Genomic DNA, 13,246 nt, shown 5'->3' with positions numbered 1-13,246 from the left:
AATGTTTGTGCTAATCAAATTGGTCTAAATTTTTTGAGCTAATCAATGTGGAAAGTGGTTGGGACTACGTTTAAACCAATCAGGCCAAGGTTAAGAACTGAGATAATCTCTCTCTTTCGGGGAACACACAGTGGCTGCTGCTGCTGCTAAGTCACTTCAGTCAAGTCTCCTAGCGACCCCATGGACTGCAGCCCACCAGGCCCCTCCATCCATGGGATTTTCCAGGCAAGAGTGCTGGAGTGGGTTGCCATTGCCTTCTCCGACACAGTGGCAGTGATTCTCAAAACTGACTGCTCAATGGAGTCACGTGGGGAGCTTTTTAAAAATTCTAATGGATGAAAGTGAAAGTCACTCAATCAAACTTTTGCGACCCCACGGACTATATAGTCCATGGAGTTCTCTAGGCCAGAATACTGGAGTAGGTGGCCTTTCCCTTCTCCAGAGATCCCAACTCAGGGATCAAATCCAGGTCTCTCGCATTGCTAGTGGATTCTTTACCAGCTGAGCCACAAGGGAAGCCCTAAGTGAAGTGAAAGTTGCTCAGTCGTGTGCGAGTCTTTGCGACTATACAGTCCGTGGAATTCTCCAGGCCAGAATACTGGAGTGGGTAGCCTTTCCCTTCTCTAAGAGATCTTCCCAACTAATGGATGGCTATATTCTAAATCACTTAAATCAGAATTTCTGGGGATAGCACCAAGACATCAGTATTTCTAAGAGTCCTCCAGGTACAATGGGCCGTTGTTTTTGCCAAAAGTTTTCACTTTTGTCTCAGGTTCAAAGGATTTGTTAACAGAATAAGCCATTTGTTATATACAAGTAAATAATACAAATATTAGAGAATTATCTAGCTTACTTTCAATATACTAACATTAAATGAAAAGAAAAACAGAAAGAGCAGAGGATACATCACCAAATTGGGTTTTGACCAACATCCAGACTTAATTAGCACTGGGAAGTCCTGTGTCACAGAACATCTGGAGTCCCAATTGGGGAAAGGTCCCAGGCCGTGCGTCCACTCCATGGGTGAGATTGCAGTTTGGGGTTCCCACTTAAAACCCCAGGACAGATATCATCATCAATCTGTGACCAAATTGCAAGGCTGGTTTCATGTTAATGCTATTTGTTTGCTTATTTAACTTATATGCAGAGTGTGTATATATATATATATATATACTTATATATACTCTAAGTATATATACCCATATATACTTATATATACCCATCATGTGAAATGGGTCCAGGTTGGAATGGGTCCATCCATCCAGGCTGGATGAAGCACAAGCTGGAATCAAGATTGCCGGGAGACAGACAAATGGCTGAGAAAGTTGTGGTACATACACACAATGGAATATTACTCAGCTATAAAAAATAGTGCATTTGAGTCAGATCTAATGAGGTGGATGAAACTGGAGCCCATTATACAGAATGAAGTCAGAAAGAAAAACACTAATACAGCATATTAATGCATATATATGGAATTTAGAAAGATGGTAATGACAACCCTATATGCAAAAGAGACACAAATGTAAAGAACAGACTTTTGGACTCTGTGGGAGGTGAGGGTGGGATGATTTGAGAGAATAGCATTGAAACATGTTACTACCATATGTGAAATAGATGACCAGTCCAAGTTGGATGCACGAAGCAGGGCACTCAAAGCTGGTTCACTGGGCCAACCCAGAGGGGTGGGATGGGGAGGGAGTTCGGAGAGGGGTTCAGGACAGGGGGACACATGTACACCTGTGGCTGATTCATGTCAATGTATGGCAAAAACCACCACAATATTGTAATTAGCCTCCAATTAAAATTAATTAAAAAGATTGCTGGGAGAAATATCAATAACCTCAGATACCCAGATGACACCACCCTTATGGCAGAAAGCAAAAAAGAACTAAAGAGCCTCTTGATGAAAGTGAGGAGAGAGTGAAAAAGCTGGTTTAAAACTCAACACTCAAAAAACAATGATCATAGCATCCACTCCCATCACTTCATGGCAAATAGATGGGGAAACGATGAAAACAGTGACAGACTTTCTTTTCTTGGGCTCCAAAATCACTGCAGATGGTGACTTCAGCCATGAAATTAAAAGACACTTGCTCCTTGGAAGAAAAGCTATGACAAACCTAGACTGCATATTCAAAAGCAGAGACATTACTTTGCCAACAAAGGTCCATCTAGTCAAAGCTATGGTTGTTCCAGTAGTCATGATGGATGTGAGAGTTGGACCATTAAGAAAGCTGAGCACTGAAGAACTGATGCTTTTGAACTGTGGTGTTGGAGAAGACTCTTGAGAGTCCCTTGGACTGCAAGGAGATCCAACCAGTCCATCCTAAAGGAGATCAGTCTTGAGTGTTCATTGGAAGGACTGATGCTGAAGCTGAAACTCCAATACTTTGGCCACCTGATGTGAAGAAGTGACTCATTTGAAAATACCCTGATGCTGGGAAAGGTTGAAGATGGGAGAAGGGGACGACAGAGGATGAGATGGTTGGATGGACATGAATTTGAGCAAGCTCCAGGAGTTGGCATGCTGCCATCCATGGGCTCACAGAGTCGGACACGGCTGAGCAATTTAACTGAACTGAACTTTGTCTTGTAAAACTTAGAATGTTGTTAAGTCTGGGGCTTGATTGGCCAGGCCCCCTCCACGGGCTCAAAAATCTCAAAATTCTTTCCCCATCTTATCTAAGGTGCTGCAAGTCTTGCACTCACAGCAGGCAGTCACTCCCGGTCACTCCCAGTCAGGGCAGTGTCCAGGCAAGGTAGAAGCAAGATCAGAGGCCTGCTCTGCTCTTTTGCCTCTGAAGCTTGAAGAAGACAACTTCTATTTTATTTCCCTAACAGCAAATTTGAGAACTACATACATAAGGGATTAGGTGAGTTCCTTAATGAAAATCAGCATGCAACTAGAAAAACAGAAGAAAAATGCTATATAGTAGTTGACAGCCCTATAATGTATATTATTGACTAAGTTATACTTCATAAGAAATCAAGTCTTGAAGAATACTTTAAGGAAACACATAAGAAGAAATGAAAGTCTACAAGAATACTTTCAACTAAGAGTTTGAGTGCCACAACATAAGATCCTGCATGCTGCAACTAAGACCCTTAGCAGACAAATAATTTTTTAAAAAAGAATACTTTGACGTGATAGCCTTCATCTCCATTGCTGTGTTTACAGTGTGGACAAAGACTGTAACCTGCCATTTCAGTAAACAAAGGATGTTGTGGCCAAAAAGTCATCAGCCTCAGCAGCTGTCTCCTCAGTGCAACCTGAGGGAATTAGGACAGAGCAAAACAAGATAATGGCCCTACATAACCCTGGGAGTTGGTGATGGACAGGGAGGCCTGGCATGCTGCAATTCATGGGGTCGCAAAGAGTCGGACACGACTGAGCGACTGAACTGAACTTAGTGTCTGAAGAGTCCACTTTTAATGAATTTTCAGGTAATGCTAATACTGCTGGTCTCTAGACCAGATTTTGACTCACTTCTCTAACCTGTGACACTGTAATAGCCTTCTAGTTGCTTTCCTTGCTTCTACTGTGAACTACCTAGGATCTATGATCCACAAAGCAACCAAAGTGATTAAGGTTAATCTCTACTGGAAGCAATCCAACAGTTCCCAAAACATTAAAATGAAACTGCAGCTAGTCTCCTTTGCACACCCAACTGTATTATAACTTTCTGCTCCTTTAAGATTTCAGACTTTTTACTGCTTTGGAAAATATGCATAATTTGTTTCCATTGTATGGTCAAGTTCTTTATATACGGCAACCTTTTTTGAGTGGTAATTCTCTGGGGAGAACACTATCACTGAAAATTAGGCACGTTTTATGTGATTTGCCATGAGGCAGAGCAAAGGCAGCAAAACGGTTAGTTCTTGGGTATCATATCCAAGCTTCAATTTCCCTAACAGGGGAATCTACACATAAACTGGGCACCCATGTGCTTGTGAATGCAGGATGTATAAACTCAAGGAATTTGTTAGTACCAAGTGTAAGCTAAATTATCCCGTTTTGTACACAACACAGAACATGTTCTACAAAAATTCAGTACCACATCGTTATATCACTTCGGAGCACTAGACAGTCGCACCATGGATATTGAAACTTTTTAATCTTGTATGCTGAAATTCATAAAAAGCAACATCATCGAAAAAGCCAGTTTCAACAGCAGTTCTTTGAGAAAACTTAGCACATCTATACCCTATTATATTCTCCCACAAAACTAGATAATCATACTTATTCCCTCATTGTATCTAAAGGAATAAGGATATTTGTACTTAATGAGTGAAAACCAGCACAAAAAGCTGGGCAGCAGAAAACCTGTGTAAAACAAAATGACAGCTGCTTCTACTGAGAAGGTGGGTGGCTCTGAAAAGAACCTTTAGAACGTCAAGTAGCTAGGCAACTCGAGCGAGCGCCGAGTCCCGACAAGGACTCACTTGGAGCTGGTGTACTTGGTGACCGCCTTGGTGCCCTCGGACACGGCGTGCTTGGCCAGCTCGCCGGGCAGCAGAAGTCGCACGGCCGTCTGGATCTCCCGGGACGTGATGGTCGAGCGCTTGTTGTAATGCGCCAAGCGCGACGCTTCGCCCGCGATGCGCTCGAAGATGTCGTTGACAAACGAGTTCATGATGCCCATGGCTTTGGACGAGATGCCGGTGTCCGGGTGCACCTGTTTCAACACCTTGTACACGTAGACGGAATAGCTCTCCTTGCGGCTGCGCTTGCGCTTCTTGCCGTCCTTTTTCTGGGCTTTGGTGACGGCTTTCTTGGAGCCCTTTTTGGGCGCGGGAGCGGATTTTGCCGGCTCGGGCATAACCGCAAACACAAGCTGCACAGATTACCAAAAACGCAGACGGCAACAGGGAGCACGCGGGCGGACCGGCAGCGACTCGGTACTTATAGAGACTGTAGGCAAATTAAGGTTCTGATCACGCCCCGTTGCGATTGGCGAGATTTCAGTGGCTCTCTCGCGAGGGAGACAAGGTTATGTAAATGAGTGGATTCTGACTGCGCTATCCTATTGGTCACGAGGCCGAAGATGTGCTGTAGCCAATCAAAGTGCTTCACAGGCAATCGCCGTTCTGCCTATAAAAGGGTGAAGTGGGGCCGTGGAGGGCGAGTTTGTCGGGCGTTTGGCGGGAGCAACTGTTAGTGGGTGTCGCTGTCATGTCTGGTCGTGGCAAGCAAGGCGGCAAGGCCCGCGCCAAGGCCAAGTCGCGCTCGTCTCGCGCAGGCTTGCAGTTCCCGGTGGGGCGGGTGCACCGCCTGCTGCGCAAAGGCAACTACGCTGAGCGGGTGGGGGCCGGCGCGCCCGTCTACATGGCGGCGGTCTTGGAGTACCTGACCGCCGAAATCCTGGAGCTGGCGGGCAATGCGGCGCGAGACAACAAGAAGACGCGCATCATCCCTCGTCACCTGCAGCTGGCCATCCGCAACGACGAGGAGCTGAACAAGCTGTTGGGCAAGGTCACCATCGCCCAGGGCGGCGTTTTGCCCAATATCCAGGCCGTATTGCTCCCGAAGAAGACTGAGAGCCACCACAAGGCAAAGGGCAAGTGAGGCCGGTCTCCGCAAGTCTACCCAGCTCTCCTGTAGAAGGGGCATCTGTAAAATCAAAAGGCTCTTTTCAGAGCCACCCACGCTTTCAAATAAAGAGTTGTTAACAATAACTTTTCGATTCCAACCTTGTCGGTAGTAAACGGGGAGCCCAGCCTGGGTTGTGGTGGACCGTAAAACCTAGGACTTAAGCCAGGTGAAGGTAGGAAACTTGAGCGCGCCACGGTCGCTTCAGTTCTAAGTGCTGCGCGATGGTTTATGTTTGGGAGTCGGATGTCTAGGGTTCAACACCAGTTGTTCCCCAGGCCTTTGCCCAACTCGAGGAGGTCTAAGTATCAGCGGGATGTTCCCTCACACACGCATACATCTCGGACACCCCAGTGTGTTAGGGAAGCGGACAGATGTGAAGAAATTGGCGGGCCTGGGTTTTTGACTTAAGTCTACTATCTTAAAGGGATAAAGATGCCTTAGCGGTGGAGATAGAGGTCCCCGGTTCGGCTTTTAGAAACGGGATCTCGCGCCCTGCCGCGGGGGAGATAACTTTCCGATCTTCAAAGCACCGAAAGGAGGAAAACAAACCAAGATCCGTCCAGCCAACTAGACTAGGAGACCTCTGGAAAGGTAACTGCGTTCAGGGTGCTGGGGGCGGGGGTGGTGCAAACAGGTCGAGGTTCGGTTTGGGAGTTAGCGTAGAAAGCAAGAGGGTATCGTAAGTAGTGTGTTCTAAGGGACTGAGAAGGAACATTGTCACAGCTGTTCTCAAATATGACTCTCACCCTGAAATAAATGAAAACCGAGGAGAGGGAAAAACTAGGCAAACTGGAAAGTAGAAAGGGAGGCCGATGGGCGGTGGGGCGGAGGGGGCGGGGTAGGGAGGAGTCGGCCCAAGCCAGTCAGTGGCGCTAAAGAGAACGACGTCCCAGCCAATGGATAGCCAGCGCGGGACTTTCAAGTATTGTCCCGCCCAACTGGGAAAAGACTGCCTATAAAGACTGCTGCAGCGGTCGCACCCTGGTTACTCTTCCTGCGCGGCGCTGGTCCCGTAAGTTCGCGTCTTGGTTCGCTATGGCTCGTACAAAGCAGACTGCCCGCAAGTCGACCGGTGGCAAGGCCCCGCGGAAGCAGCTGGCCACCAAGGCGGCTCGCAAGAGCGCGCCGGCCACGGGCGGCGTCAAGAAGCCGCATCGCTACCGGCCGGGTACCGTGGCCCTGCGGGAGATCCGGCGCTACCAGAAGTCGACCGAGCTGCTGATCCGCAAGCTGCCGTTCCAGCGGCTGGTGCGCGAGATCGCGCAGGACTTCAAGACGGACCTGCGCTTCCAGAGCTCGGCCGTGATGGCGCTGCAGGAGGCGAGCGAGGCCTACCTGGTGGGGCTGTTTGAAGACACGAACCTGTGCGCCATCCACGCCAAGCGCGTGACCATCATGCCCAAAGACATCCAGCTGGCTCGCCGCATCCGCGGGGAGCGGGCTTAAGAAGTGTGCGCTGTGCTCGAGGTTCCATCAAATCCAAAGGCTCTTTTCAGAGCCACCCACGACTACACTTGAAAGAAGCTGTGTCACTTGTCCAGGCTCTTTAGGCAGGCCTTCGCATACTCCGGGAGGGTAGGGCGCGCTCAAGACGGGAGGACCTTAGAGCGCGCAAAGCTCTGGACTCCGAACAGACATAGGCTAAAGGCCAGTTATCCAGTCTAAACCTTTGCTCGCTGCTGCCTTCCCAGATGTCAGTAACTTAAGAGTTGGGTCAGTGTGCTTGTCTGGCCTGGCGGGTTGCCGCTGCTTCCTTGGGCGCCCTAGAACGTCCAAGTTCGCCGCTTAGAGGTGGCTAGATTTTCTTCTGGCAGGCCCTTCCACGCTCCGGGAGGGGAAGGCGCGCTAGCGACGGGAGGACACTAGAATGCGCAAAACACGACTCCCAACACAAAGGCTAGAGGCCATGTAACCGGTTTAAGCCCCTGCTTGCTGGCCGTCTTCCGGAGTGTCAAGTGCTTATCTGAACTGGCGAGGCTGCCGCTGCTTTCTTGGGCGCGGCCAAGACGTCCGGTAGGTTCGTGTTCTTCTGGGGAGTCTTGGAGCTGGGCTGTAGCCCAGAACTGTAATTTGTCCCGGGAGCGTGGGTGGGGGCAGGGGAGGCGGAGCGATTAGGGGACTCAGGATTCGCGGGCTAGAGCAGGCGGGGCTGGCTTTTTAGGCGGCTGAGAGCCGGGCGCAGATCTGACCTCTTCACTCGCGCCGGAAAGGGCCCCTCCCGCTGGCGTGAATCTCCCGCTTGGGAGGGAGGGAAATCGCCTCCTCGTCCAGGCCCATTTCTGCGGGGTAAAGTGCGGCATTCTTGACCCTGGCAGCAGGTTGAATGACGGTAATGCTAGGACTTCCCTCAGGGAAAACATTAGCGGATGCTATTCATCCCCTTACCCTACTTTCTGTCAAGATTCCCGCGCAAGCCTGAATGATTTTGCCTAGTATTTTAAGCCCTTGACATTCTCACTTTCCTCAACCTTGCTCCTTTCAAATACCAACACAACTCAGACAAGTACCACTAGCTCTGTGCTGGAATAGACCAAAGGATGGGGAAGGATCTTGTGTCTCCGGCCGGGCATTCAGTTCGGACAGTCGAGTGGGTTTGACCTGCCCGAAGGAACAGCAAGGGGAAGAAGAGGATGAATGGACCGGGGTTCGTAGGCCACCATAATCTAGCTCACTACCTGACAACTCGGTCTTGTCGGTATTGTTCTCCGCTCCACAGCAGGAGACGGATTCTTCCTGGAGACATCCTGAGGTGCACAGGCCTGAGCTCTGTTTAGTTATTTGAGAAGTTATTCAGCTCAAGGCTCTCGGAATTGAAGCGCAGGGAGGCACTGAACCAATGGAAGGCAGAACAGAGCCTGCAACAGAGCCTCCTCCTTGCACCCATCCCCCGGCCTTAGGATTTGAGAGCAGAGATTTGACGCTGCCTCAGAGGAGTGGATTCCTGCACCACAGGACAGTGGAAGTCTAAGGTCTCTTTCTGTCTTTTAGGAACAAAGCTGTTCACCTCGCGGGGTGGAGAGCAGAGGCCATGTTACACGAGACCTTGAGTATGGCCTGTTTGCACCTGAAGACGTCAGAGTTCGGGGGTTTTGTGTCTCAGCACAGTTGGTAGATGTGAACTACCAACAACTCAGAGATGAATGAAAATGCACTCAGGGGAATAGAAATTGAAGTAGACACACTGTTGAAAACCTTTGCCCCTTGCAAGGAGTTGGGGGTGGGGGAGGGCAAAGAAGAGCGGTGTGGACTGTAGCTTCTGACAGTAGGTACCCAGTTTTTAGCCCCAGGCTCACAAAGATTTTCAGAAAAGGCCCTATTATGGGCTGAATTGTGTCCCCCACCCATTCATATGTCGAAGCCCTTTCCTAGTACCTCAGATGTGACTCTACTTGGGGACAGGACCTCTAAAGTGGCGATTAAGATTAAAATGGTGTCATTAAGATAGGTCCTCATCCAATATGATTGGTATCTTTATAAGAGAAGGGGATCAGGACACAGACAGCAGAGGGACAGTCTTGTGAGGACACAATGAGAAGGCAGTCATCTGCAAGCCAAAGAGACAGGTCTCAGAAGAAATCAAGCCAACTGATATCTTTTTTAAAATTCGTTCATTTATTTTATTTACTTGGCTACATTGGGTCTTAGTTGTGGCAAAGCATGTGGGATCTTAGTTCCCCAAACACGGATCGAACCTGTATCCCCTGCATAGCAAGGTGGATTCTTAACCACTGGATCACCAGGGAAGTCCCCCTGTTGACATTTTGATCTTGGACTGCTAATCTCTTGAACTGTGAGAAAATAAAGTTAAGATGTTTAAGCCACCCAGGCTGTGGTATTTTGTTATGGCTGCCCTAGGAAATGCATACAGACACAGGGTCTCATTCCCTGCTCAGACCAATGCTGCAAGATGGGTTCCTCAGGATCTGTGTTCTATGAGATATAAGCAGAAGCAGCAGTGACTCAGGGCTGTGCAGGGGTGGCCCGTGTGTACCCAGCATCTCATCCACTGACATTTGTTTGCAAAGTTGCAGTGAGTGAAGTTCTCAGTGAGTGACTTTCCAGCATGTCTGAGCCATTAGTGGCTGAGCAGACCCCTGACTGTATAGATGTCCATGTCAGGGCTTTTCCTCCCAAGGATCATATTTCCTGAAGTAATACTATTAATATATCAGATTTAAAAGCAGGTATCTAAGATCTCCCCATGGTCCTGAAATTTGGGGTCAGCCTTCGGGCATCTCTCATGGCTAAGGCAGTTCAGGGGTTCCTAGCTTCTCAGAAATGTCTGTCCTGCCTTCCTCACTTTTCTAACAACCTCTGTTACTTCTGCCACAACAGTGGAGTGCTCACTCCCCAAACTCAACACTTACAGGGTGTGAAAGGAGAATGGTGAAAGAAAGAGAGGGAGGAGCACTGGGCTCTTGGTGGTGGAAAAGGGGAGGGCCTCCCTGGTTGGTCTTTCCTGGTTTCTGGTCAAACGTGAACTCCCTAATGGCAGGGCCTTGTCTGTGTAATTGATCTGTCTTCCAGGGCCGCTACATAACGGGGCTCTGGGCCTCGACTGTGGAAGTGTACTCAGGTCAGCTCTTTAAGTCCCCTGTCCTCACATACGGCCAAGAAACAATAGGCAGTGCAAACTGGTGTCTGCACACTCACTTTCTGAGAAAGTGGGACCTGCGTGACCCAATCCTTTTCACCTAGTGGAGGGTCAGGCCTTGGCAAGACACTACGGTCTCACCAATCAGTAGTCATCTTGGGGATTTGCCCCACAAGCTTATGACAACAGAATCTGGTTCTCACTGTGAGCATGTTCTAGGAGGACTGAGGAATTCTCCAGTGCCTTCAGGGCTTCCCAAACTGCCACAAACATTTTAGTGACAGATTTGGCTCAGTAGTAAAGAATCCACTTATCGTGTAGGAGATGCAAGGGACACAGGTTCCATCCCAGGGTGAGGAAGAGCCACTGGAGTAGGAAATGCAACCCGCTCTAGTATTCTTTCCTGGAAAATTTCATGGACAGAGGAGCCTGGGGTTGCAGGACACAACTGAGCCACTCAGCAAACATTGATACCTTTTGGGCAATAGGACAAAGTTGACATTCTTACCACTATTCTGTGAAGGTCAAACTTCCTAAGCCTAGTAGAAAACTTTTGGAATGTCTTCATTGTTTGCAAAACTAGGGTGAGGTAGTACCCAATATTTTTAATGGCAGTATCAAAATTTGATTATTTTAGGTACTTAAATAATTTCCCAATTTCAGATGACAAAAAAGAAGCTCAAGCAAAAATCAATTCACATTCTTTTTAAAAGTTTCATCATGTCCAGCCTGTTTCCAGAAAAAGTTGGCCATGGAATTGGCTTGTTTGTTGGACTTTGGGTCCTTTAATCAGAGCTGATGGTGGCCTCAGCTAAGGCAGTGGCTAAGAGTGGACAGAGATAAAATGATGAACTTGAGAGAATTATTGAAAGTAAATTTGATAATATTTGGTGATATAGGTATTTGGAGAATGCAAGAGAGGAAGGAGCCTCTCCTTGGCTTGAGAAGCCAGGAGATAATGGTAGATTTCACTAAGATAGAGAATTTAGAGAGAAGAAATTGCTTTTGGAACCAAAAAGCTGCAATAAGTCCTTTGCAACATTATAGCTGAGATTCGGGTTATTTATCTATAATACATTCACCAGGAGTTAGGAATATTAATTTAATCAGCAAAGGGGCTCAGCTAGAGCTACTCTGGGGGAAGTCCTTAGGAGATAAATAAGGATAATAGAAGGCAGAAAATTAGATGAGATCTTCATGGACAGAGGAGCCTAGTACAGAGGAGCCTAGTGGGCTACAGTCCATAGGGTTGTAAAGAGTCAGACTGAAGAGACTTAGCACTCATGCACCCAGGAGTCAGAAGAGAAGACAGGCAAGGAGGAACAATGATGGGGCTCGTAGATGAAGAGAACATCAAGAGACAGAACAGCCAGAAATACAAGAGGGCCACCGGAAGAGAGTATCCCAAAGAGGCAAAAATGGTCAACACAGGGACTCTGACCATGCTTTATGTTTTGTATCTCTTTTAATCACCAATACAACCCTGCAAGGGAAGTAAACAGTTTATTCTCATTTTAGACTAGGAAGCCTTGAGTATTTTGCCCAAGCTTTCACAGCTAGGGCAAAGGATTCTGACCAAAGCGCTGGGGCTCCAAAGTTCATGTGAAGCAGGAAACACCAAGTAAAGGGCACATTCTGGAAGCTGGGAGGGGAAATGCCAGAGGGGGCAGGATTGAACCCCAGGTTGATGGCCCCACTGCTTCAGTGCAATCTTCTCCACCGGCTTACCCAGTCTCCACCTGTCTCCTGTCATCAGGTGGAGAAACATCTCCACCCAATGCCAGAGCTGAGCTTGCCCCTCATGCGCTGTACAGTCTTTCCACGCCCTCCACCCCATTACCTTCAGAATGGAACCCACACGTCAGAGTCAGTACAGAGAGGCAGAGGCTAAGTGCAAGGCCCCACATGTGACTCTGAGTCCTGGTTCTGCCTCTTACTACCTGCATGACTGTGGCAAGATGCTTCATCTCACCAGGCCTCAGTTCCTCATCTGTAAAATGGAGATAATGGGCCTAGCCTGGTAGTGGTGTTTGGAAATATTTAAAGGAACAGTTCCCGTAAAGGGACAAGCAGTGTATGATTCAAAATAAACCCTAGAAAAAATTATAATGCTATTATTAGCAATTTAGAAAATTGAACAAAATTATAAAGGTAAACCTCCTTATACATCCAAAGTTATACATCTTCCTTGGGTTTGATTAGATGTTAACTAGCTATTTCCCTAGTGAAACCAAGCAGGACCCTGTTGGGCTTTCCTGAGGGGCCATCCCCTCCTGTGCCCCCTGACCTCTTGTTTGTAGGAAGGCTTTAGCCTCCAAGGCTTTTCCTGAGTTCCAAAAAACAGTTTTCCGTGGTTCAGTAAGCAGAAGTTGCACAAGTTTATTCTGGCCCTGCCCAGTGTCTTCAATTCCCAGCCACTTCCATGACTTGGCAAAACCCTTTCTTCTGTCCATATATGTGCCCCTCCTGTGCAAGCCTATTGTTTAGTCTGTAGACTTCAGCCCTGTGATGTTTCCCTTCTGCACCCTGCCACCACCACTCCCAACAACAACAACCCTCTCACTCCTCAGGCCAAAAGGCAGCATTCTCCTCGGGTTCCAATAGGCATGTAATGAAAATCGCTCAGTTGTGTCTGACTCTTTGCCACCCCATGGACTATACAGCCCATGGAATTCTCTAGGCCAGAATACTGGAGTGGGTACCTGTTCCCTTCTCCAGGGGATTTTCCCAACCCAGGGATCAAACCCAGGTCTCCCACATTGCAGGTGGGTTCTTTACCAGCTAAGCCACCAGGGAAGCAACAAGCATACAGGTCCTCCATTTTAGCAATTCCTCTAGGATTAGTTAATCATTCTAGTTCCTCACTAGATTCTGAGTTCCTTCAGAGTGGGCATTTGGTCCCTTTCGTCTCTGTAGGTCAGCATCCTGACAGTGCCTACGTGGTCAAGAAATATTTGTTTCATGAGGGATCTAGAACCTTGGCTTCTGAATCCTCACTCAAAAGGACCTAGTATCCTTTTGAATGTTCAAACTACCACACAAATGCACTCATCTCA

General features: G+C 48.0%; 3 protein-coding genes across 3 annotated transcripts; 2 read left to right on the top strand and 1 right to left on the bottom strand.

Moving 5' to 3' along the window:
- Positions 1-6: 6 nt before the first annotated feature.
- Positions 7-4,972, bottom strand: LOC102279335 (histone H2B type 1-C/E/F/G/I). The gene has a single exon (XM_070367188.1). It carries the CDS (start codon positions 4,821-4,823, stop codon positions 4,443-4,445), a length of 381 nt encoding a protein of 126 aa, XP_070223289.1. The 5' UTR covers positions 4,824-4,972; the 3' UTR covers positions 7-4,442.
- A 133-nt stretch (positions 4,973-5,105) lies between these two features.
- Positions 5,106-5,679, top strand: H2AC19 (H2A clustered histone 19). The gene has a single exon (XM_070367187.1). The coding sequence runs from the start codon at positions 5,177-5,179 to the stop codon at positions 5,567-5,569; it is 393 nt and encodes a 130-aa protein (XP_070223288.1). The 5' UTR covers positions 5,106-5,176; the 3' UTR covers positions 5,570-5,679.
- Positions 5,680-5,821: 142 nt separating this feature from the next.
- On the top strand, positions 5,822-9,408 carry H3C15 (H3 clustered histone 15). The gene has a single exon (XM_070367186.1). The coding sequence runs from the start codon at positions 6,632-6,634 to the stop codon at positions 7,040-7,042; it is 411 nt and encodes a 136-aa protein (XP_070223287.1). The 5' UTR covers positions 5,822-6,631; the 3' UTR covers positions 7,043-9,408.
- The last annotated feature ends 3,838 nt before the right edge of the window (positions 9,409-13,246 follow it).

This window comes from Bos mutus, chromosome 3 (genome assembly GCF_027580195.1).
Source record: "Bos mutus isolate GX-2022 chromosome 3, NWIPB_WYAK_1.1, whole genome shotgun sequence".
NCBI lineage: Eukaryota > Metazoa > Chordata > Mammalia > Artiodactyla > Bovidae > Bos > Bos mutus.
The sequence above is the reverse complement of the archived record's forward strand: the minus strand, read 5'-3'. Positions and strand labels throughout refer to the sequence as shown.